The 25,480-nt window shown below is 42.3% G+C and overlaps 2 protein-coding genes across 4 annotated transcripts; one reads left to right on the top strand and one right to left on the bottom strand.

The window, feature by feature from the left end:
* The first annotated feature begins 545 nt into the window (after positions 1 to 545).
* On the top strand, positions 546 to 12,711 carry dnd1 (DND microRNA-mediated repression inhibitor 1). Its single transcript, XM_056383114.1, has 5 exons — positions 546 to 643; positions 2,914 to 3,019; positions 6,693 to 7,018; positions 10,629 to 10,761; positions 11,923 to 12,711. Exons 1-5 carry the CDS (start codon positions 611 to 613, stop codon positions 12,477 to 12,479), a joined length of 1,155 nt encoding a protein of 384 aa, XP_056239089.1. The 5' UTR covers positions 546 to 610; the 3' UTR covers positions 12,480 to 12,711.
* Positions 12,712 to 13,283: 572 nt separating this feature from the next.
* hars (histidyl-tRNA synthetase) lies at positions 13,284 to 25,476 on the bottom strand. 3 transcript variants are annotated; one of them, XM_056383110.1, is made up of 14 exons: positions 22,613 to 22,765; positions 20,697 to 21,076; positions 20,436 to 20,522; positions 19,217 to 19,336; positions 19,010 to 19,105; positions 17,973 to 18,098; positions 17,707 to 17,814; positions 17,528 to 17,626; positions 17,226 to 17,319; positions 16,338 to 16,465; positions 15,931 to 16,203; positions 15,698 to 15,814; positions 14,412 to 14,558; positions 13,284 to 13,882 (listed from the first exon to the last, which is right to left on the bottom strand). In XM_056383110.1, exons 2-14 carry the CDS (start codon positions 20,805 to 20,807, stop codon positions 13,823 to 13,825), a joined length of 1,566 nt encoding a protein of 521 aa, XP_056239085.1. In that variant the 5' UTR covers positions 20,808 to 21,076; positions 22,613 to 22,765; the 3' UTR covers positions 13,284 to 13,822. The 3 variants fall into 3 exon arrangements, with proteins under 3 accessions (XP_056239085.1, XP_056239088.1, XP_056239086.1); XM_056383113.1 differs by lacking the exons at positions 20,697 to 21,076; positions 22,613 to 22,765 and adding an exon at positions 25,331 to 25,476; XM_056383111.1 differs by lacking the exon at positions 20,697 to 21,076 and having other exon boundaries at positions 22,613 to 22,795.
* Positions 25,477 to 25,480: the final 4 nt, after the last annotated feature.

Genomic DNA, 25,480 nt, shown 5'->3' with positions numbered 1-25,480 from the left:
ATGTAAAAATATTACATAGTACATATCAGCTAAACAAGGCGCCTCTCCCCTCCACAGCCCACATCTTCTAACCCCTGTTCATTTAGCATGTAGGTACCTAACAGATGGGTCAGCCTATGGAAGTTACTGTGATATCTTTCAAAAGCAAATGTTTTTATTCAGTCAACATTTTCTTTATGAAATCTTTGTGGGCCTTTGTATATATGTGAAAAAACATTTATTAAGTTTATCCTGCTACATTTCAAGTCCCTGCTGCTCAGTGTGTAGAGGATTAAAAACGCTCTCTCCTGTCATGTTGGTTTCCGTCCTATTTAATTTCAATACAATTTCTATGATATTTTAGACAATAAAGTTTGTAAGGTAATGTAAGTTGTGGTATGTTAGCAGATTAGGGTAAGGTAGGTTCAGGTCGCACAGATTTGAACTGATCAAATCAGTAATCAATAATCAGTATGTGGGCGGGCTCAGAGCCCACGGTACTGACTGGACGGTGGAAGGTGGGCGGTATCGAGCGGACCTTGCTGTCCAATAGTGGGAGGGATCCAGGTGCAGCCACGCCTTCTTCAGCCAATGGGCAACAGAGTGGCGTCAGTGTCCGCGGAGCATAGTGATGGTAGAGCTGATGGAGAACAAGAAGAACCAGGTAACGTTTCCACCGTGGACCCTGGTCCTCTGATAAACTGGTCGTTTATTAGTTAACGGGACCTGGTCCGGTTAGACATAGTAAAACCGGGTCCGGTTAGAGATAGTAAAACCGGGTCCGAGCTTGGACTTGACTAAGTGGATAGTTTGTATCGCGCTTCTAGAGCTGTTTATAAACACACTGTGTCCTCGTGCTGTCTGTTGCTTTTCAAAAGTTCTTTTCCGGTGTCAGGTTTGGTTGAGCCTCACCTGCTGCTCATTAAGTTAATAAAACTCCCGCTCCCGGGGTTTGAAAGTGAACACACCTGACCAGGACCAACAGACACCTGAGGCTTTTAGATAAACGTTTCCCACCTTTATGCAGTTGACATGTTCCTGACGGTGGACTAACACAATTGACTGGTTCTGTTGAATTGACCATGTTGCAGTGTTTACAGAATCATCTGCATCATCAATAGCTTTGAAAGAATGTTGATTTTACTGCTTTACAGTCCAGAACATTTAAAATCAGTTTATTTTATATTGTAGTGAAGTTAGTGTAAAACACAACAACACCCCATTTACCTGTATATGGTGCTTTGTTAACTAGGTAGTTCTTGGTCAGGTGATCATTGCCTCAGTACTGATGATGTGACGTGGAGATGATCTGATTCTGATACCTGAACGTGTTTAGCAGCTGATACCTCTGCATTTAAAGTCATTTTTAATGATTTTAACAGCTGTACTGAGCCTGTGTGGATGTGATAGGATCACTGTCAGTGTCGTGTGCCTCAGGTTACACTTTTTGTAAAACATGAAAAGATACATGAATTGAATATAATCTCTTAGCTAATCTGACTTCCAAATTGCTGACATTTTGCTAATGTTACACTATTTACCTAAAACCTGTTCTGTCAGTGGCTGCACAATGAAACTTCCCATGTAGGCTACAGTTTTAGATTGGAGAAGAAGAATTGATTTCCTGGTGTGAAACAATGGTTTATTAATTTATTCATAAATGACATGGTATCAGGATCAGAGGTACTTCTGAGACTCATATGAGTATCAATTCAACTCTAATGATGTTTGAGGAATGACTTTGATTTTTAAAAGATAATAATCTGAGGAAATAACAAGACATCATTGGTCACTGTGTGAGAAGAAAAATGTTGATACAATCTAATGCAAAAATGGTAATGTTGAAATTGCTGCTGCAGAGATTTTTTGATAGAAATGTTTAATTTTCTAACTGTTAAGTCACCAAAATAAAATTGATCTGCATCTGTTTTGATAATTGATTTTTATTTATTTGAATATTTCTGAGGGTTTTCATTACATGACATGCAATGATGTCACCTTCTACTCTATATTGTAAAGGATCTTTCACAGTTTTCTAATGTTTTAAAGATCAAAGAAGTAAGAGAGAAAATAATCACCACATTGATAAATGATTAGTTGCTGTCCTGCATGCAGCTCTCATAAAGTTGTGCCTGTAAAAGGCCTTTAGTGTCTCCAGAGGGAGCTGTGAGAAGTCGGATAAATGTCCTCAGGTGATGTCACTTGAGTCATCATCGGATCAGACTGAATTCTGAAACCTAAAAAACTGGAGTTGAAAGAAAGAAGTGAGCCTCCCAGACCTACGACAGTACCAAGCTCTACAGTAAAACACCCTAACCCTGACTGAACTGTAGGTGGTCAAGTTGCATTGTGGGTGATCTAGGCAACAAATTTTAACTTAGAAGAATGTGTGGAATGAAAAACATGATATCTCTAGTTATGCTGCATCAATTTGATGTACTGGAGTAAATGTTCCAGGAATAAATGTTAGAGGAGTACATGTTATAGGAGTGAATGTTAGAGGAGTAAATGTTATAGGACCACAGTGCTTAATAAATGCAGTGCTCTGCATGACCATCTGTGTGAACCGGGAGAGACACAGGAAATCTTTTCACCAGTTCCACTGTGGATGAAGTCTGCCATTGACTTCCTACCAACCCTAGTGCACGTCAGTCCAGTGCACAGGGATTTTTGTTCAAGGTCCATCAGTGAGAGTTAGAAGATCAGATCGCCTTGAAGACCTGGAAAAATCATCATTTAAACTCAATCTAACAATGACCAGAAACCACTGTGACGTCTAATAATAATAATATATGTAATAATGTGTGTGTGTGTGTGTGTGTGTGTGTGTGTGTGTGTGTGTGTGCGTGTGTGTGTGTGTGTGTGAAGTATATATTTACTGATTATCAGAGCTGCTGTCACTGATGAATTGATCCCACTCTGTTTTCCCATCAGGTGCTGAACCTTGAGCGTGTGCAGGCGCTGGAGACCTGGCTGAAAACAACGAATACAAAACTGACTCAAGTGAATGGGCAGAGAAAATATGGAGGACCACCTGAGGGTAAGAGAGGATCACATCCTTACACAGGATCACAGTGAAGCTAGCTGCTTGGAGAAACTAGGAGATACAGAAATCTGGACTGTGACTGAAGATGAATTTCATTAGATGTTATTCATACTACTTTATATCAAAGGACCAGTGTGTAGAATTCAGAGGGATCTATCAGCAGACATGGGATGTAATGTTAATCATTATGTTTTAAATAGTATATAATCAGTCATTTTGTTTCTGTTATCTTGGAATAAGTTCTTCTTATATACACAGGGAGCAGGTCCTCATAATAACATGGCAGGCTCTCTGTGTTGTACCGCCATGTTTCTACAGTAGCCCAGAACAGACAAACCAACCTCAGCACTAGATGCAGTGTTTACCATACACTGATGTATTGATTTATTATGGCAGCATTGACCACCACATGTTTTTTTTCTATTGTTGTCAAATGGGCAAAATCTTAATTCACTGTAGTTCTGCGTATTGATGCAGGCTACGTCCACACTAATTCATTTCATCTTAGAATGAAACAATCTCCGTCCAAACAAGTGTTTTAGCTTTGGATCAGAAATAATCTCCTGAAAACATATCACATGACCATTCATACACCAGGCATGCGTGCTGGTGTAATCAGGAAGCAGATTGTCTACTCTGAAGTTGATTAGCTACAGAAAATACTCTGAACGAGGAACAGTAAAGACACTCTGAAACTATTTTCCACCTTCAAAACTTTACTCGATCCTTCACCACTCCCACCAGACACAAACCTCTTTGCGGTGGTGGTGGCGGACATCAGCTGCCTATTCTCTGAACCTCTCAGAGACAACTAGTCTCCCCTGGTTAAGGACACTCTCCACATCCCTATCATGTCCCTCTCTGCCTCTTCTGTTGAGTACCTCACTCAGCCCTCTAGCTGAGTGAATGGCTCCAGTCTATCATGTAGTTGTTCATCCAGTCAAGAACTCATAATTTCTCTCATTTAGCCCTCTCACTGAGAACGATGTGTCCCAACTCCTCATCAACAGCCGTCTTTCTACATGTGCACTGAACCCCATTCCCACAAAACTCCTCCAATATCTCCCACAGTTGTACCAGCATTCACACGTGTTCAATGCGTCACTGGCTTCAGGAATTTTCAACTGCTTTCAAACTGGCTCTGGTAATTCCTCTGATCAAAAAACCCTAACTGGACCCTGCTTAAGTGGAGAACTATAGACCTGTCTCACTGCTTCCATTCTTATCTAAGTGTATAGAATGAATCAGGTCTCACAATTCCTCTGACAGAATGACCTCCTTGATCCAGATCAGTCAGACTTTAAGAGCAGCCACTCCACTGAAACAGCTCTGTTGTCTGTGACAGAAGCCCTAAGAGCTGCAGGTCAGTCCTCAGTTCTGATCTTACTGGACCTCTCAGCAGGTTTTGATAGTGAACCACTTCATGCTGCTGTCTGTTCTCTCTGACATCTCAGTAAAGACCTTTCTTGGTTTGAATCCTATCACACCGGGCTCTACTTCAGTGTGTCATGGCAAGAACAAACCTCCATATCCCATCCCCTTCAGTACTGGGACCCCTCCTCTTTGTAATATACTCTACCTCCTTGAGTCCAGTTATCCTCCTGCATGACTTCTCATATCACTGCTATGCAGACGACACCCAACTAAACCTGTTATTATCACCAGACAACCCCACTGTCACTGAGCAGATCTAGTCCTGTCTCTCTGACACATCCACATCCACCTTCAACTAAACTTCTCTAAGACTGAACTGTTAGTCATCCCGGCCAACAATCTCTCCATCATGATATCAATATAAAATCACCTCTTCATCTCCCCCAGCCAAGGTCTAGGGAAACCTGGTGTCATGTTTGATGACCAGCTCTCCCTCTCTGACCATGTTGTGTCCGTCTCCTTGTCGTGTCTCTTTGCTCTGTTCATCAGAAAAATCAGGTCTTACCTGACTCAGTACTCCACCCAGCGCTTGGTCCAGACAATGGTTATCTCTCCCCTGGACTACTGCAGTGCTCTTCTGGTGAACCTCCCTTCAATCAACTTCAGTCAGTAATGCTAAGACTCATCTCTTCAGAGAGGAGCACATAACACCTCTAACACCCTAACATGTCTAAGTAGCTCTTATTGCTAACTAGGGCCGCAACAACAAATCGATAAAATCGATTATTGAAAGTGTTGGCAACGAATTTCATTATCGATTCGTTGTGTCACACAATTATTGCTGTGGCACAGAGCTGTTTACATTACATGGCTGAGGTGGAGCAGAGGAGGAGGAAGGGAGAATTACAGCAGGGTAAGTCACAATAAAATCCCACATGTTGCGTTTTGAAATGAGGAAACGTAACGTTAGTCTCTCTGGTAGTTTGTCTCGTGGTGTTTCCTCGTGATCCATCTTGACAATAACGAGACGTTCATTAAACTAACGTCAGCTAGCTAACGACAGTGGGAGAGCTAAGATGGTAAAAGTTTACATTTGTCTAGCAACATTTTTAGTGTGTGTAGTCCAAGCAGTGTAGTGTTAGTCCATGGCCTGTTGTTAAAGTTACTTGATGTAGCAAAGCTTGTCAGTTTGTGTTTTATTTTTTTATTAAATTATTATTTATAATTTATTAGTTGAACAGCTCAGGGACGTTCGAGCAACAACCTGTTGTGTCTGCACTTTCTCTGCACTGTTGTCAATTTGAAAGAATGTTCTATTTTTGAATAAAGAGATGGAATTAAAAAACATATTTTTTTTATTTTAATAATCAACCGATTAATCGATTATTAAAATAATTGTTAGTTGCAGCCCTACAGCAATCTTTACCTGCACTTCTTTTCTTATCTCTTTCTTTTCTTCTTTTCTGTTTTGCAAATGATTTCTCAGCCCATGTGCAATACATCCACAGGACACCAAAGGCCCCCAGCCCACTGGTTGGGAACCACTCCTGTATAGTGTTATTACACTGAATGAACTGTGAAAAGCTGCGTGTGTCTTTGGTCACTAACCTTATCACTTACCGGCAGACCCCTGATCATTAAATCCCCACCCCCTCCCCGGTGGAAAACAGAGCATTTCTCCACCTGTATGTGACTAATGTTCAACAATTTCTCATGCTTTCACCATTACATGCAAAACACTGACCCACACGTTTGAGTGATCAGTTCTCTCTGCCGTCATCACTAAGAGCAGTGTCTGTGTGTTTGTGTGTTTGTGTGCTGCATGGTGCTCCAGCGTGTGAGATGGAGCTTAACTAGTTTCTTAGTTTCTCCAGTGCAGAGAGCAGAACTGATAACATCAGAACTTATCAATTCTATGGTTTTAAAAGATTTAGCCCTGGGCCCGTTTAATACCAGGTCTCCACCGCTAAGTGTGAGATTTTGAAGCCAAAATTAAGAGTATAGCATTTTGTGTTCAGAAAAACGGAGCCAAGTAAATGAAGAATGCCACACTATGTTTTGATACTGAAGTCTATGGCACATACCAAATGCTCTATCAGGCAGTGGCTACACAGATGATGTTAGATTGATGCCAAGAATGAAAGATCAAATACCTTCTGCCTTATTCTTTATTATTCTATGTTAGCTGAAAACGTAGCAAGTAAAATAGTTTCATTTCTTACTTGAGCTGATGAACCAATGTGATTGATAGATCAAATGATCAGGTGGCATATCCTGTCTATTCCGCTGTCAGTGTGGGACGGTCCCACCCCAGGAGCCCGCTGTGAGGTCTTCATTAGCCAGATCCCACGGGACGCCTACGAAGACCTGCTGATCCCCCTGTTCAGCTCCGTGGGCCCGCTCTGGGAGTTCAGGCTCATGATGAACTTCAGTGGGCAGAACCGCGGCTTCGCATACGCCAAATACAGCTCGTCAGGTGTCGCTGCTGACGCGATCCGCCTGCTGCACGGCCACATGCTGGAGCCTGGCTTCCGCCTCAGTGTCCACCGCAGCACAGAGAAGAGACACCTCTGTATCGAAGACCTGCCAGCTTCCACTAGGCAAGAGGACCTACTGCAGGTATGGTAGCACTATAGCTCGTCTTTGTGATAGCATGAAAGGAAAACACACTCAGCAGCTAAAACTAATCATTTCTAATACAACTATCCTGCAATAACTTTTCCCCTCATGAAGGTTATAATGATCTGGCTGAGGTCAGTTTCACAAAGATAGACTCACGGTGCATTCAGAAATCATTCACATTCACATTTACTCATTGGTCACTTTTATCCAAAGAGATTTGTAAGTGAGGGACACCACTAAAGCTTTGGTCCAGTGGGAGACCAGCAGGAGTGCCCCAAGGATCGGTACTGGGACCCCTCCTCTTTGTAATATACACCACCTCCTTGGGTCCAATTATCCACTCACATGGCTTCTCATATCACTGCTATGCAGACGACACCCATCTATACCTGTTATTATACCTGTCATTCCCACCAGATGACCCCACTGTCTCTGTGCAGATCATGTCCTTTCTCTGAGACTGAGAAACCCTTAGTCATCCCAGCCAATCAATCTCTCCTATCATCATATCTATATCAAAATCTCCTCTTCATCTCTGCACTCAACCAAGGTTTAGAGAAACCTGGTCTCATGTTTGATGACTAGCTCTCCTTCTATGACCATGTTGTATCCGTCTCCTGGTCATGTCTCTTTGCTCTGTACAACATCAGAAAAATCTGGTCTTACCTGACTCAGTACTCCACCCAGCTCTTGGTCCAGACCATGGTTATCTCTCACCTGGACTACTGCAGTGCTCTTCTGGTGGACCTCCCTTCACACAGTGAATACCTTACAGATGGTCCAGAATGCAGCAGTCCTGCACTTCTTTACCTGATCTCCTTCACTTATTAAATAGATGTAGTGCTTAGTCCTTACACCAAGGTCTCCTACTGCACTGAAGCTTTAGTGATATCCCTCACTGTAAGTCATTTTGGATAAAAGCATCTGACAGATGAATAAATGTAAATAGTTTTAGTACAAGGCACAAATAAGATTCAAGCAGCCAAACAGTTTTTTGCCAGTCTTGATGTCATTATCAATTTTTTTTCCCGTTCATGTAAGAGATAGGAATCACTGTGTGAATCCATCCATGAAGGATGCAGGTCGCTCTTCATTGCTTTCAATAAGATCATGACAGGGGAAAAACCACTGCACAAAGTGCATCATGAAAGCAAAAAGATTTTGACTTTACCTTCCTGCTCGGTGTCTTTCCGTCAGCCTAATGAACCACTCTTCTAAGTTCTGCAAAGTAAGATAGGGGACATCAAAAAGTGACAGTAATGTCAGTAGCGCACTCAGCGCTTTCAAGCCACAAAAAGAGATGAGATGTTCAGAGGCCTTCATGATGAGCAGGAGGTTAACCAGCAACCAGAGGGAGACGAACCCTTGTTGACAGTGTGGTACTGCACATGACCCAAAGGTTTGCAGATTTGGAGCACCACAGTATCACATCGTTTGCATCATTTCCCAGCAGTGAGTGGCTGATGAAAACAAATCCATTCTTTGATAATCAGAAGTTGAGGAACGAGCTGCAAGTACAGTACAACAACAATATATTTCACAGGGCACCAGGAGAGCTGGTAGAGCACAGCATCTTAGTGAGAATGACCTACAGGACTCTCTGAGGTCTATACAATGTGTGACCAAAATTATTAGCCCCCCAGGAATTATGGAACATTTTCCTAAAATTCTTCCCAATGTTTGCAGCATTGATAAAACTCAATATAATCAAACATTCACCAGTGCTTTTTAGTAGCTTTTGGTACATTTTGTTATATAAAAAACATTTTAGGCTTGCTTTATATCAAATATAGAGAAAAATGGGGATGTCAAAAATATTAGCCCCCATGATGAGGAGGTCAGTAATATTTCCCCCCATGTGAATTCTTGCCTTCAAAAACACACCTAATTAACCAATCAGCTTCCAAACCACACCTGTGCAGTCAATTGGCTTCCTAACAACACCTGAACATTCAATCAGCATAAAAGGACTCCAAGGAACAGGGCACTTGAACACATTATTGACAGGGACTACTTTTGCTCACCATGCCAATGCCAAAGGAAATCAGTCTTGAGCTCAGAAAGAAGATAGTGGAGGCTCATGATAAGGGGGAAGGCTACACTGCCATTTCCAAGCGTTTCACAGTGTCTAGAACCGCTGTACGTTGCATCATTGCCAAGTACAAGGAGACAAATTCTGTAAGAAATAAACCTGGGCATGGTCGTAAGTGCAAGATTCCAAAAACTCTGGAGAGGAAAATTGTCAGAGATATCAGCAAGAATCCCTGGACATCTGCCAAGATGATTGTTGCTGACCTGGCCTCTTCTGGAGTTGATGTTTAAAGGAGCACAGTAGTGACGGCTCTCCATCGTGGTGGGCTTCATGGCCATCGTCCAAGAAGAACCCCTTTACACAAAGAGCGGCACATCAAAGCCAGACTGAGGTTTGCCCGTGAACATTTGAAAGGTAAAGATGAGTTTTGGAAGTCTGATGAGACTAAACTGGAATTTTTTGGGCACATGGATGTTGCTTATGTTTGGTGAAGAAAGGGAGAGGCCTTGAACCCTAAAAACACAGTTCCCACAGTTAAACATGGTGGTGGGAGCATCATGCTGTGGGGCTATTTTGCAGCCTCAGGCACAGGGAACCTTGTTCGGGAGCCTGGCATCATGAAAAAAGAAAATTATGTTGACATTTTGAGGGATAATATGCAGAAATCAGCTCTTAGTCTATCCTTAGGTCGTCGCTGGGTCTTCCAACAAGACAATGACCCAAAGCACACATCGAAATTGGTCCAACAATTCCTCAAGGATACCAAAACCAAGGTCCTGGAGTGGCCCGCACAGAGCCCAGACCTCAATCCTATTGAGAACCTGTGGAAGGTGCTCAAAGTCAATGTCCATGCTCGGAAACCATGCAATTTGGACCAGCTGGAACAATTTGCAATGGAAGAATGGGCCAAAATCCCTCAGGAGACCTGTGCCAACCTGGTAAAGAACTACTCTAAGTGGTTGTTGTCAGTTGTGGCTCAGAAAGGGTACACTATTGACTATTAATGGCCAGGGGGCTAATAATTTTGGATTTCTCATTTTTGCCCTTTTTTGTTTCAACTCATTGTATCAATAAGATATCCTAATCAAACTTGTCAACTTTTGTCTTTGTAGTGTATTTGTTTCTAAAATAACAAACAAGTGTTGTTAATGGCCATTTCCATGGAGAAATCAAGAGTTTTGTCTAATTTCATAAGGGGGGCTAATAATTTTGGTCACAACTGTAAGCTGCTCCGGTTTATGTACAGGATACCAGCCACCAGCACGTCAGTAGACCTGCTCCTTCCTGCCTCAAAAGGGTGGAAATTTCTCTGGGAACACGTGTGGACAGGAGAGGCTGGTCAACCTGCACAAAATAACCACTGACTTACAGTATATTACAGGTCCTCACTCCACACCGCTGGTCTAAAGCTTATGGGCAATGGTGTCAAAGGGAACTGAAAACAGAAATGTCTAAAAGTTTATATTTAATATTGATGTCTTATTTTTCAGCCTCACAGCTGAAAATGACAGCGGCCCTACTGCTGCCCTTCTACTGCTTTGTGAACGTCTCTCTGTGACTAATCTTTGTCTCCAGGTGCTGCGTGTGCTGGCAGAGGGGGTGGAGAGAGTGTCTCTGAAGGCGGGGGCTGGTATAGAGGGGGTGTCAGCTATAGTCGCCTTCTCATCCCACCACACTGCTTCTATGGCCAAGAAGATGCTGGTGGAAGGTATGTGAGCTCCTCGTGATGATGGACCGATACACGGGGTCAATGTGTTGCTTTAAATATGGTCCCAGTTATGTCGTCAACCTCTTATATAGTGAGTTTTAATAGAGCACGGAAATTTTCACAGTGATCAAAGAATCAGTCAGTTTCAGACTGTCATTTGTGGAAGTGGACACGTCTACTTCAGTCTCATTTACACTGTTGTGGAGCATTTATTCATGGATGGTGCAGAAAGGAGATGGTGTCATTCTTAATCCTATTTTAAAAGTTCGGATTTATCAGTTATTTCAGAACAAGAAAACGTCACTGGGCATAACACAGAGGGAGCTGTGGGGGTTGTTCCAAAACCTTCAGCTTGTGTTTCGTGTGTTCATGGTGGATTTTGAGGTCCTCTTTGAATCATAGTCCTGTTGTAGAATCCAGCCTTTTTCTGGACTGACTGGAGGTCATTTATGTCCAGAACCTGCTATTAATTTGAGTCCATTCTTCCCTCTGTGCAGTGTTTCCTTTTTGCTCTTTTTCGAAGCAGAATATTTGCACCACGTTTAACTGACTTAGTGCCCAAACACATGCCACTATTGTTTAATTTTTCCTTTTTTAGGAATCCCCATCTATGGTATAATGGTAGTTGTAGTCCAACAATGTAATACACTTCCTGTAGAGTCTTGACTGAAAAGAGCCGGTACAGCAACATGACATCCAACCGACAACAGACACTACGAGACAACTACATGTGTAGCAGGAGGGCAAACAGTCGTGTTTTAAAACAGCAATTTGAGAATAAATTTTTGTTTGTTTGTTTAACATAAAGAAATAAATCATCCAATGCATTACATTTAATGCTGAATTCATTTGAAAAATTATTAATTTGTAGATAGCATTTCAAAAAGTCCATAAGTATTTGGGCAGTGACATATTAGATACATCAGATAAAGTTTCTCAACTCAACTAATCACAAGAAGTAAAACTGTGCAAATTTTGAAAACATCAGTCATTATTTAACCAACATAAGGTTTCAGTCCCCAAACTGTTTCTCATTAGATTGACAAAGACTAAAAGGTTTAGTACATTGAAAAGGGTGTCAAGCTAACGTAAAGCTTCATGTCAGGGAGGATCTGTAACTGTGGTCCTTACTGCTGCACTTCCTTTTCTCTCCACATCCAGCATTCAAGAAGCAGTTTGCTCTGACCGTCTCCATCAAGTGGCAGTCATCAGTGAACTCGAGCTCTGACGAGCCGCTGCCTCCACAGAAATCTTCAATGAGCCTCCTGGCTTCATCCCTGAGGCCGCTGCGCCACATCCTGAGTTCTCCTCCGGCCTCAGCCCTGCCCCCTCGTCTGGCCTGCCATCCATCCATCCCTCCAGGTTTCTGCAGAGCAGTGGGAGGACCCGCTGTATCCCCACACACCCCCTACTCCCCCACCTTCTCCTCTGAGGGGGGGCATCTAGTTTCTGCAGCAGCCCCAGTGATGCTCCTGCAGAAGGTGTGTGAGGCGACTGGGGTCGGCCAGCCACTGTATGAGATGTACTGCAGCCATGCTGGGCCAGATGGATACCTCTACTTTATCTACAAAGTGCGTATCCCTGGGATAACTGTGCCATTCAAAGGCCTGGTCATGATCTTGCCGGGACCCACTCCCACCAATACGCTGGAGGAAGCTCGGCAGGCTGCAGCCCAGCAGGTCCTGCAGAGGGTTCACCGTAACCAGCTCTCCCACTGATGAGCTCAGGAAATAACAGGCCTCATCCTGCAGCACTGTTTCGGACAGTTTGTTTGATTAATGATGTAATATCTAAAAAAGGTTTGATCTTAAATGTGGTTGATTTCTGCATGTTTTAATGTAGTTGCAGTAGAGTTGTTTGTCTGATTTGATCTTCTGTGGTTTGTTTTATGCATGCGTTTTGTGTTATTGTTAATTGGTTCCTCATTTTAATTAAATGAGAAATGATGAACATTGTGTCATGAGTCTGGCTGCAACAACAAACTTATCTCCAGACAGGTTATTGAGCTGGCTTACCCACATCCACCATTAGAGTGGGTTGATGTTGCCATAAATGACAATTAAAAACAATATAAAAGGTGGGAATAGACTGCATACATCAATACTGGTCCTCTGGCCCGGTTCACAAGCCCAATGTAATTTACAACAAATCACCATTTCTACCAATTTGTTAGGAACACTGGGCTACAAACAAACCCAGTTCAATAGTCCTGCTTCACAGTGAATCCTGCAGTGATGTTGCTCCGGTTGTGATAGGTGTTGATTCATACCAAGTTTTAGTTTCCATTAGTTGCACTACAATATAATAAAGTTATAGAGGCTTAATTCATCAGAGAACCCGGCTCCTCTGAAGCGTCTTTATGCACAATAAACTCTGTGCATTCATTAAACTGGATCTATCTAATCTAAACGTCAGGATGGATCGACTGGAGGAGTAGTCAGTAGTCAGACACCAGACACACCTGTAACACTAAGCAAGCTAACAAGTTCATATCAGTGAACACATGAATCTGGGCACCATGATGACATGTACAGGTTTATTTCAGACACTGGAGAGAAGAAGCTGTTTGATGAAGTTATGAGCCTTTAGTTGAGTCTGATGGTTCAGAGTAAATGTCTCTAACAGGTTCTCACCTGAGCAGGTAAAACACCAGCAGGAACGCTGTGTTTCTATCATTCATGTGATGAAGACCAAACTGACCTGCAGCAGCTTTATGGAGTCTGGGACACTGATTGGACGGGAGGAGTTTGATTTACATCATTGATCTGTACTCATCTCTCAAACACAGAATTCAAACATATTAAATATAAATGACACCATATTCCCCCGATGTTCTCTAATGGCTACGCCCTTTAACAAGAACATCATGTTATAAACCTGAAGTCAGCTCCACTGCTCTGTCACAGCTCCACCTGCTGTCTGTGTGAAAATGAGACTGATGTGTTTGCAGGGCTCCAACATGCTTTACAGATGACGAGACAAGCACTTCAGAGTAAGATTCTGCAGAGCGTATGTGTTTGAACGAATCAGGTGATAGAGGTGGGGTCAGATACAGGAAGAGCTAGGCCTCAGAGGTCCTCCTCCTGATCTCAGCCAGAAGACCAGCTCTGCAGATGTCAAACTGAGGAGAGAGAACATGAAGAAGAGGCAGTGAGGTCAGTCATGTAACCACGTTCTCACATGTATAACTGTGTACCTCCAGCTGTTATGTTTCATATGTGTATATATCCAGTGTACTGTCACAGTCCTCTATAGAACCACACTTTAAAATGTCATTGTAAATGACAGTATTGATCTGTCATGGTAGAACAGATTCTCTGGACCAATAATTGAGAAAATAATCCTGATCACTCATTTACAAAAATGTTCCAATAAAACATCAGGTATTAGAGGCAGCGTTACACCTGTAGAGAAAAATCTCAGTCACACTGTTGCATTAACACAACTCACATGAAGCAACAGCTGCACACACCACTGTCAGTTACACTACAGATCTGTTCAGTGAAGTAGACTTTTTAAACCAGTGTCCAGGACTGGATCATCATCAGTCACTGAGGGAACTGAGTCACACCATCAATGCAGAGTTTCATGGGCCACCAGTGTGTCAGTGTCTGAGAACACATTTTCTGTGTGTGTCACTGTGTGTGTACCTCCTCTCTAGTGGACACCACTCGTAGTTTGACCACTCCATCTTTCAGCTCCTGTTCTCCCAGTATGGCCACCAGGGGGATCCCTGACTCCTCACAATGCTGCAGCTGACTCAGCAGTTTGGGGTTCTTCTTGTACATCACCTCTGCCTGGAGACACACACACACACACGCACGCACACACACACACACACACAGTCTTAATAAATATAGCGGTCAACTCATTCTGCAACAAAACTCTACACTGAGGGAAACATCACATGTAAGGATGATCAATCGGTCCATCAATATTGATACGAATATCCATATAACGCATCGCATTTAAAATAGTCAAACTGTGATTATAATCATAATGTGACTGCAATCATTACATATATTATTTCTTATGTGTAGTATTATATTGTTTACACAGCTGTGTTCTCTGCCTCAGCGATGCTTTATTCTCCTGTTGAAGCCATAAAGATGTATGAGTGTACTGAAGCTACACTGAGAGCCACAGCTGTATATTTACAGTTAGTGTAGCTGTTTGCTTCTAAAACCTTCACCATGGAAACATCAAGCTAATGTTGTGCTGCTACACACAGGAAGCTAATTGGCTGGCTATAAGCTACTTAATGCTAGAGCTAACTTTGAATCAGAATCAACTTTTTTGAAACTTAACACCTCAGTGGTTCTCAAACTTTTTCACATCAAAGACCCTAAACTGACACAAATGCGACCAGAGATGATGTTTTAGATGTTTTATTTCAGAAAGTGTTTAACCCCATTACCGAATCCTCATACACTCTGTCATTGTGTTACTTATGGGTGAAATTATAGTGAAAATATGATATAATAATAATAATATAATACATTTTTGCTGCATATCTCCAGCTCCCCGAACCCCACTTTGAGAACCACTGCTTTACACTATATTATCTAACCCCTGTGTAATTCATTCTGAACTCACTCGTTTAAACTAAAGTTATTTGTCTGTAACAATGTTCTGGTGTCAACATATAAAAATGAAGAGCATCGTTCTCTAAAGTGTTGTGGTGACCTGAGGTATGTGAGGCTGTTTTATTAATGTTATGTGGCAGAAAAGCTTCAGAGTGAACAACACATCCAACTTTGAGGTGGATGGACTACAACAGTCAGGTTGTGTTCATAACTTTAATGTGTGTGAACCAGGACCAAGACTTGGCCGGCGAGAGCAGCCAGAGGTTAAAAGACAAAACCAGAAAAGGAAGAAACATAAAAACTGTCAGGCTGCACAAAGTTAGTACAGATCATAGAAAACACTCACACACCTTAATGCCAGCATTCCAGAGCTCAGTGACCAGTTTGAGTCTCTCCTCCAGCAGGTTCTTCTGAGCCGATGCCACCATCACCTGAACCTCTGTGGTCCGGACCTTCTCTGCTGAAGCCTGAACAACACAACAATGTCACAGTCTGACTCACGCTTATTATCAATACACCACTTAAACACCTGAAACAAACACAATTCAACCGGTCAGAGAAACGAAGATAATGATGACATCACCTCAGCTTTCTGCTCCATGATGGAGAAGACCCTCTCGATGCCGATGCTGACGCCCACACATGGCACTTTCCTGCCTTTAGGGTCAAACATGCCCACCAGGCCGTCGTAGCGCCCCCCTCCAGCCACGCTGCCCACGCTGACACTCTCCTCTGCAGGAGCCCCCTGTGGGGTTTCAGTGGGGACCGGGGCCACACCTGCCTGAGTCAGCACTGCCTCATAAATGATTCCTGTGTAATAGTCCAGACCACGAGCCAGACTGAGGTCAAACACCACCTGGAGACGACACAGCATGACAAGACAATAAAAAAGTGCCAGAGTGAAACAATCAGTTACATGAACCAGGGTAAAGAGAGGAGGAGAAAACATGGGAAAAGTTGAAGGTATTATGGTGTGACACCATCACTCACCTTGTCTGTGACCTGGAAGAGCTGCAGGTAGTGGAAGAGCAGCTTGATGTCAGAGAGACCAGCACAGGCCTGTTTACTCTGAGACATCTTCTGATCCTGAAGTAGCAGCTCTGCCAAGTCCATCCCACCTACAACACACACAGGTGTGTATTAACACATCCAGCAGGTGGAGTTGTGTTTGTGAACACCTGATCAACTCACTCTTGTTTTTGGTTTCTGCCAACTCCTCAGGGAAATATCTTCATCTGCTAACTGCTCCACTGTGTCCATTAGCTTCATCTGCTAACTGTTCATTAACTAGCTGCCCACAAAGTCTGAACCACTGAATGTTTGAAAGGAGCTGAACAAGTGACTGGATTTTTCCCTTACATGTACAATTAAAGGAAATACACCTGATCTGTTATGATAATATAATGTTCAGTTGTTGTTGACACAGAGGTTTAATGACATAATTTGCTCATAGTGCTGTTGTGCAGGACTGAATTATATTCACAAGATGTTCCTAATATTCTGATACCCTGAGCTCTATAATAAACAGAATTGAATTACAATAGACTGTACCAAATAAAGTGATCACTGAGCTCATTGTGTCTACTGTATACAGTGCTGTGTATTTTATTTTGTAGCTATGTATTGTGTTTTAAAAATTGATCATTTTGTTTGTAAAATCTTCCATCAGCACAGTGAGTAGTAACTGTAGCTGTCAGATAAATAGGTTCAGTAAAAAGATATTTCATCTTTGGTCAGCCTGATGCCTGAGCTGCTCAGAGAACCACTAACAGCTGCTCCTGATGACAGTGTAGCTAGAGGCTGGAGTCTGCGTGGATCAAACAAGCACCAACATCCCACTGACATCTGTTTCTAGTGTGAATCACAGGAAGGTCTCACCCTTCATACTGACGTACTCCCCAATCTGGTCAGCTGCCTCCTCTGACAGGCCCTTCTCATTCACCATCTCTTTCTTCACGTCCTCCCAGGCCATCTACAGGAGGAGGAAGAGGAAGAGGGTCAAAGCCAGACAGCAACCACTGATAAAATAGAAGACACCAACAGTAAGGTCAACATCACAATAACCAGTATCTGGACTTCATACCAACAGTTGTACCATCTACAGATCTACCTAAACCTGTCCCTGTAAATGAAGAGGTGAACTGAGGCTGGAACTGAAAGCCCAGGATGAGTCCCCACACCTTGTCCAGTTTATCAACCGTGGAACAGATGGTACGGAACATGTCATCTGGGACTCCGCACACAGCAAACATCCCGTCGAGAATGCGTCTGTCGTTGACCTGCAGATGGAGGAGGAGGTCACAGAGGTGAGGATCATACTCTCTCCTTCTGAACATTCACCTCAAGTCATGTGACTTACCTTGATACAGAAGTCTCCGAGGTCCAGCTCGCTGAGGATCTCATGGACGATCTTCAGACATTCAGCGTCTGGAATCATGGCGTCATACTGCCCTGCGATGTCAAAATCCTGACACACACACACACATTAATTCATTGAAGTAGATCAGTAGTAGTGTCCCTCTGTGTTGTGTTGTGCACTAAACCCGGTCAGAATCCCAAAGATCTAACACATGAGTAACTCGACCCACGATCCCTGCAGGAGAGAAAGACGCGACGATGACTCACACATTGGTAAAACTCTCGGTAGCGTCCACGAGTCATAGCTGGGTTGTCACGGCGATAGACCTTAGCAATGTGGTAGCGCTTGATGTTAGTTATCTTGTTCATTGCAAGGTGACGGGCGAAGGGCACCTGAAAGACGGCAGGTCAAGGACAACACAGCACTCACTGCTCAGGGATCATTTATATTAATTTATTATATTCACTGACGACCTTTTATTCTACATGAACCTCAAACTTTGATAAAGAGAACTGCAATGAAATTATTACATTTTTCACTAGAGATTAAAACCAAACGATGAATGAACCAATTCCTGTTTTCATGAAAATTCTTATTCAACAACTGCTGTAGTGACAGGATGACACTGTAGCAGTACAACTGTTCTTCCACCACATCTCTTGTTCAGATGTTGATTTATGTGTTTGACCTGTTGCACTGTCATGAATAAGAAGCTTCTTCACTCTAACGTTGTTTCTCCATCAGTGACAGAAGCAGATTTATGGATTAAATGCATCTGTAATTCACTGAGAATTAAGAAGCAGCAACAACACAGCTGAGACAAACGACAACAACGTGCAGGCAGCACACTGACATTTATGAGACAATAGAATTATCAATGTTGCAGATATTTTCAGTCGCCATCTTTCATGTTGGTAGCAGAAAGAGTCAAAATAATTCAGTAAAACAGCTGCTGAATATTACAGTGGTACCACTCCTGTGCCGTCGTCCAGTGAGACAGAGTTTGTTTAAAATCACAGGAGTATTTTATAACTATGAACAGGAAACTCAAATCTGATGAACAGAAACATTGAAGTGTGGCTGCTGTAGGTCAAACATGAGAAGATGGGCTGATACAGGAGGTTAGTGTGGGGCGCTATAGTGTGTTCAAGAAAAAAGATCAGTAACAATGGTGAGGGTGCATAAAAAAATGTACAAGAAAAAGTTTAAAGTAATAAACCACAAGCATGTGACAAAATAACACAATGTCTACTAGAATTATGTCTATGTGAAACAAGGTGTTAATTAGGCTCATGAAGGATACAGTGAGGTCATATCTGAGGGACAGCAGCTCTCCACCTTGATCTTTAAGGTCGTAGATGAGTTTGGAGTCTTCTCCATACTTCCCTGTCAACGTCTCCTGCACACCAACAGGAAGATGATAGACTTTATATGAACAGCGAACACACGATGAGCCTGAGGACTCTGAAAACGTTCCCTTAACTCAAACACAGGTGTGTTGAAAACGTACCTTTAACTCAAACACAGGTGTGTCTATGGTCTCTGCTCCGTGGCGTTTGAAGCACCTGATGATGGTGTTGAACACCTTCTCTCTGATGGCCATCTGTTTGGGGTTGTAGTCCCTGGTTCCCTGACAGAGAAAGACAGGTGCTGTGTTTCCGTCTGTCAACTCAGTTTTACATAAACTTCTTTAAAACAAAGTGAATTTGACATTGAACGTCGAAATGAGAGCTTTAGGAATTTATTCTACTACAAAAATCAATGATGCAGTGTAGGGGTGGGCGATATGACGATATTAGATTGTGAAGGATTACAACGTGAAGACGATCTTTCAAACTGAAGAGATCGTGGGATCGTCTAGGGCACATTCTATAAATTGCAGCTCTATGCTAATGCACTGACGCACCAGACGTATTGACGTCGTCAACCTGACCCACCAATCATAGCGAATTACGGACAGTGACGCGCTTTCCTACCCGCCTCCTTGTTTGTGTGTAGCGGTAGCACATGGAGAGCGATGGCTGAAAGCCAAACGGAGTTGGCGACTATTTGAAATAAAATCTGTTAAGAAAGTTTCTTTGGTCTAAATTGTCTGTTTTTCTTTTTCCAATTTAAGATCGTGATAAAATCGAAATCGTGATTTTATTTTAAAAAAATCGTGATATGATATTTTTGCCATATCGCCCAGCCCTAATGCAGTGTCACTTCCTCTTTATGTCAACCGAAGATGAAAATGTGAGGACTTGTATGTAACCAGGGTTGCTAAGCTATCACTAGCGCTAGCAGGCTGATCTGCCTAACATGTGAACCGAGGTGGTGGAGTGTCTGTTCAGGCAGCTCGTGTTAATCTGAGGGAAGGTCAGAACACAGACTGTAACTCCTGGGATTCTTTTTTAAATATATTTTTTATACTGAATAATCAGATGTTCGTATGAATATTAATTAATCTGATTTACTCATACAAAGTCTTTATTTGGTTTGTGTCTCTGAAAATCACTTTTTAATGTTGAAAATGTTTGCATTGATTAAATAAAGGGATGAGTTCTTGTTTTATCAAAACTAAACAGCACTAACAGAACAGTCACACAGCTCAGTGATTAGAGGATAAGAAACAGCCTCACTGTTTCCTCTTCCACTGTTTCATTTCTCTCAGTGTCGCCTGTAGGTGATTGAAAACAGGGTACGAGGTGAAGGCATCACATGCATGTGTGTGAGAACAGGAGCCTCACCTTCGCCGTCTTCAGGACAAACTGATGTTTGCCATCATCTCCTAACTGAGCTTTCAGCTCCAGCAGTTTGGCTACCTCCTCATCAATCTGCAGCACGCACGCAAACACACACACACACACACACACACACACACACACACACCAGAAGATAAGAACTTTGGGAACACAGTGTGATGCTACATTAGTCATCACTAGTGACAAACTTGAAAACTAAACATGACAGTTTGCAAACACATTCATGCTCACAGCAGAGAGGCCTACCTGAGCCACAGTGATCCCAGGAAAGGAGTGCAGAGGTCGGACAAGTTTTGCAGTCCGAAGGCCCATCAGACCAGAACAGGTACGAACACAGAATGTACCCAGCATGTTCATCCCACAGCAAAAGGCAGACGAAAATATAACAGTAAAAAAAAAATTGAGATTGGACGAGCAGGAGTTCAGGAGAGCATCATGGGTACAGCATTATCCAATGGTAATGTCCAGATTCAGCCACAGCAGCCAATCACAGTCAGTAGAAGAAGGGTTGTGCAGTATCATCCAGGAGGGTTGGATTCACAGACAGAGATGAAGGTGATGATGAAGAGCAGGTCATCCACAGTCAGGCAGGAAGAACAGGAAAAAATTGGTAAGCAACCCTAGCACTAGGGGAGGGCGGGGCATGATGCATCATCATCATCATCACAGCATGTAGGATAGAACATGAGATGCACCAAGTCAATCAAAGCAGCCAGCCCAATACAGCTCGCACACACACACACACACACACACACACACACACACACACACACACACACAGACAAGCAGACAGACAGACAGACAGACAGAAAGACAGGTCACTGTGTGTCATACTGAGTGTATCTGTGTCCAGCATGTTACAGTTAAATCCGTGATTTACTATGTCATGTTTCCTAAAATGCAATAATGATGGTCAAATCTGACTTCTGTCCAAATAAAGACCATGAGTCAGTCCTACTACCAAGATACATGCCTGTAGAAAAACTTTTGATTTGTGACTGTGACACCTGAACACCACACAGCCTTTGAAAATGAAAGTACTAACACTAGTGCTCCTCCTGCTGAAGTCAAGATGTCTGCAGTGAAAGGTCTGTTGAACTGTTTCTCTCTCTTCAACCACCACCTGTCACATGGTTAAACATGTGATGGTCTCACTGTCCCTGACACAACACAGAATTCAGATAGGTCTGAGATACAGAGTCAGCTGTCTGATGCCAATTCACTGTGACACTCCTTTAATAACATCTGTTATTACATGTTTGTCTCACAAAACACTTAAAAACTCAGCTTTAATCATTCTCCATGAGTGGGCCTCCACCTCCAACTCTCTCCACCTCCCTCCGCATCTCTCCATCTCTCTCCACCTCCCTCCGCATCTCTCTCCATCTCTCTCCACCTCCCTCCGCATCTCTCCATCTCTCTCCATCTCTCTCCACCTCCCTCCGCATCTCTCCATCTCTCTCCATCTCTCTCCACCTCCCTCCGCATCTCTCCATCTCTCTCCACCTCCTACCACTTGCCTCCACCTGATGTCACTTCTTCTGTGGTGTCTGTCAGAAGAAGACCAACATCACAGAGGATCCACTAACTATTCTGTCCCTTTAAATAGATGCTGTCATCTTATTTCACTGTGAGATAAAGACCGACAACTTGTTTCGGTAATATTCTGATGATAAAGCTGTGGGATATATTTAGGACTTGGTGGTATCTTGTCCCTGGAAGACCTCAGATCTTATTGTGATAAGGGGGGACACCTGAAGAAACCCGGTCAGCTTCAAACTGTCAAACACCGTCTGTGTTAATGAGGAGAGTTATTGCATCATCTGTCTGTTCACATGTTCGAGTGAAAGGTTTGAGTTGAAAGTGTTGAGTTCAACACATCGTGTCAGTCTTGACTAAAACTTCTCCTTTGTTAATATAATGTTCTGTATCTACCTTTACAGTCGCTATGCTAACATCCAGTCAGTTACACTATGTTAGCACTAGCTAGCTGAGGCCGGGTAGCTTAGCTGTGCTGTGCTGTATGAATGAAGTTCATGTCCGGGTCTCGGGGAGTAGCTAGTAGCTAGTAGCTAGTAGCTAGCTCTCCTGTGTTAACATGCTGTTCACTGTGCCGCGGACCTGCCTTTTCATCACCGTTAAAAACCTGAAGGAAGACTGACCTGGTCTTTGCTCGCCTTCTCTGACTTCAACTTCCGGACCACTTCACCCTGGATTTTAATTGCTTCTTGTATCCGTGCCTTGTCCTCCATGGTTTTACATTAATGTGTCTGCTGATGTTAACACATCCATCCACCCTTTAGCACTGATATATTCACGAGAAAGGCTGCTGTCAGGCGGACCGGAACCGGAAATGTGTAAAACTTCCGTGCAGTAGTTGGATTACTGCCATCTTCCGGATTCAGTCAGCTCCTACATTGTCCCGAGTCTCTGCGCTGTGACTTTGAGTGTAGCTCATTAACACTTAAACTCTCTGCTTTCCATCAGCAAGTCCTTCTCTATTGGAAGTTCATTTATAGCCATAATTTTACACCACACAACGCACCTGTGTGGAACAACAGGTACATATTGCTTAGTAGAAAATCTGTGTATATAGAGGATTGGAGATCAAAGGGAGTCTGGGCTGTTGCACACTTTCTGGATGATACTGGAAATGTCTTACAGCATGAGCATTTTTGTAAAAAATACCAACTTCGATGTAATGTTAAGCATTATAATAGAGTGATAAAAGCCATACCAATTTCTCTGAGGTCGATGGTTAGAGAAGACATTCGATACTCTAAGGTCTCTGCTGAACTGAGACAGCTCTGCATCAAAGGATTAGATTTTTGTGACCTTAAATGTGCTAACAAAGTTATTAGAAACATTTTGCTAGAAGAATATTACCCTAACCCAGTAAGAAGAAGATATAGCCTCAAGGAATTTGAAGAGGAAAAGATTAGTAAAATAAGAAAAAATTATATTTCATTTCCACTCCCTCCCAAAGTGAAATTTAAATGAAATTTACCCAACAAACGAGTTTTTAAGATTAAGATTTAATTTTGATTTGAATAATTGTGTTTTTTGTGAAAGGGAAATTGAAACTTTGCAACATCTTTTCTTTCATTGTGTTTCAGTGCAATATTTCTGGAGTGAGATGCAGAGCTGGCTACAGTCCAAGGAAATGGAGTTACCTTTAACAGTGAAGACAGTTACATTTGGTGTTTTTGTTGAAGATAAGAATAAGGACTTTGTCCTCAATATTTTGGTGTTATTAGGAAAGTTCTTCATTCACAAGTGTAGATATTTTAAGACCAAACCGTGTTTGACCCATTGGAGGAATGAGCTAAAACTCTTGTGTAAGTCCTTAAGTCTTGTTAAAGAGCAGAAAGCCCTTAAATTATTTTCTTTACTTAAAAGATTTGATTTAATATGAGATGGCCCTTGTGATTTATTTTTTATTCTTTTTTTTTTTTTTGTATGTTTTTTCTTTTTATTTGATTTTATTTTGCATTATAATTAGGTTCACAATGTATATTTTGTATTACTGAGGTTGCTCAACCCAAGGCAAATGTGTGCGATTTTGGTATGACTATGCTGTGCCTTGTTTGTTTGTATCGGCTTCAATAAAAAAATAAAAATAAAAAAAAAAACATTGTCCCGAGTCCGACCACCAAACCTTTTTCATTAGTCCTGCAGCCCACACTGCAGTGTGTCCCTTAATTACCTTCCTCTCTAATCTCTTTCTCAGATTAAATCGAAGGCAACTGGACTTGTATTTGTCTGTGGAAGACGTTTTGCCTCTTATCCAAGCGGCTTCATCAGTTCTTATGTATTGGTCTCTGTAGTCCGCACTAGTCTGACCAAGAAAGTGGAGTAGGACCCAGGCATTTAACCTCTTGTGGGAGGGTCCACCAAGGTACCTGTGAAAGCCGCTTGGATAAGAGGCGAAACGTCTTCCACAGACAAATACAAGTCCAGTTGCCTTCGATTTAATCTGAGAAAGAGATAACAATGACCTGGACGAATGAGAATTTGCACAGACAGCTTCCTCTCTAATCTTCATCATGTCCTCGCCCTCTGAAATATATCTACTGCAGCTGATTACATCAAAGATGCTTTATAACAAAAGATGAGCCATTACAAGCAGCGCCAATGATAACAAATGGTGTACACTTCCTGATTCCTGAGTGGGCGCGGTCGTTATTGCTTGTTCATGTCAAACCACGGTCAAAGCCATGACAACAACACAATACGACGCTAGATACAGTTTGAATTTACGTCTGATTTTGCTGCTCGTTTTTATCTACTAGTTTTATATCTGATAAACCCAGTACAAGATCATATCAGTCTTAGACTGTCTTCTTTCCCTCCAAAATGTTACAATAATAATAATAATAATAGTTTTATTACGCAAATACAAGTTTTATTTCAGTTTTAACTACTACAGCAATACAGCAGCAGTGAAACCAAAACCTAACAGTTTTGTTGTTGCCAGAGCTCACAAGAGTTTGTTGCTGAGACAGAAACAGGTTCATTTTCTCCTGATCTGTCTGAAAAATGCCATTTTAATGTCAGAATCTTCTGAAGATCTGTGGCTTGTGGAAAATCTGATCCATAATCTCAGACTTTTATATACAGTCTATAACTCAGACCTGCCTCTGGTACTTATATACAGTCTATGTTCTGGTCTCCTAAAGGTGCGGGGAGGTGGAGACACCCACCTGACACAGTTACAGTAGATGATTCTAGTTCTTCTATCTCAACTCTCTCTGATTACATGTTAGTTCCTGGTGAGTGACAATAACAGGGACTAATTCACTCCGATATCATAGAAGTGAGCTGGGTCATGTTCTTAGTCTTGACCTCTTCTCTCCTCTTCTACATCTTAAACTTCTTACCTCATCTGTGAATTGTGTCCCCTTGTCTCCTGATCCCAATGCTGATGCCATTGTAAAAAAAAAAGACTTCCTGATGACCCGGTCAAGGTGTGTAGAGCTATTTCAAAGTCACTGGAGTACTAGGTTAGAGTTCTGTGTGTGTGTGTGTGT

Source organism: Seriola aureovittata, chromosome 8 (assembly GCF_021018895.1).
Source record: "Seriola aureovittata isolate HTS-2021-v1 ecotype China chromosome 8, ASM2101889v1, whole genome shotgun sequence".
Lineage (NCBI taxonomy): Eukaryota > Metazoa > Chordata > Actinopteri > Carangiformes > Carangidae > Seriola > Seriola aureovittata.
The sequence above is the reverse complement of the archived record's forward strand: the minus strand, read 5'-3'. Positions and strand labels throughout refer to the sequence as shown.

Bases quoted from the DNA above. Each gene is read 5' to 3' on its own strand.
- dnd1 (XM_056383114.1), top strand. From the start codon at position 611: ATGGTAGAGCTGATGGAGAACAAGAAGAACCAG. The intron at 3,020-6,692 runs GTAAGAGAGGAT...TTCCGCTGTCAG, and splicing joins ATATGGAGGACCACCTGAGG to TGTGGGACGGTCCCACCCCA. The intron at 7,019-10,628 runs GTATGGTAGCAC...CTTTGTCTCCAG, and splicing joins GGCAAGAGGACCTACTGCAG to GTGCTGCGTGTGCTGGCAGA.
- hars (XM_056383110.1), bottom strand. From the start codon at position 20,807: ATGAACATGCTGGGTACATTCTGTGTTCGTACCTGTTCTGGTCTGATG. The intron at 19,337-20,435 runs GTGAGGCTCCTG...TTTCTCTGTCAG, and splicing joins TTGTCCTGAAGACGGCGAAG to GGAACCAGGGACTACAACCC. The intron at 16,466-17,225 runs GTGAGACCTTCC...TGTGTGTTGTAG, and splicing joins GGAGTACGTCAGTATGAAGG to GTGGGATGGACTTGGCAGAG.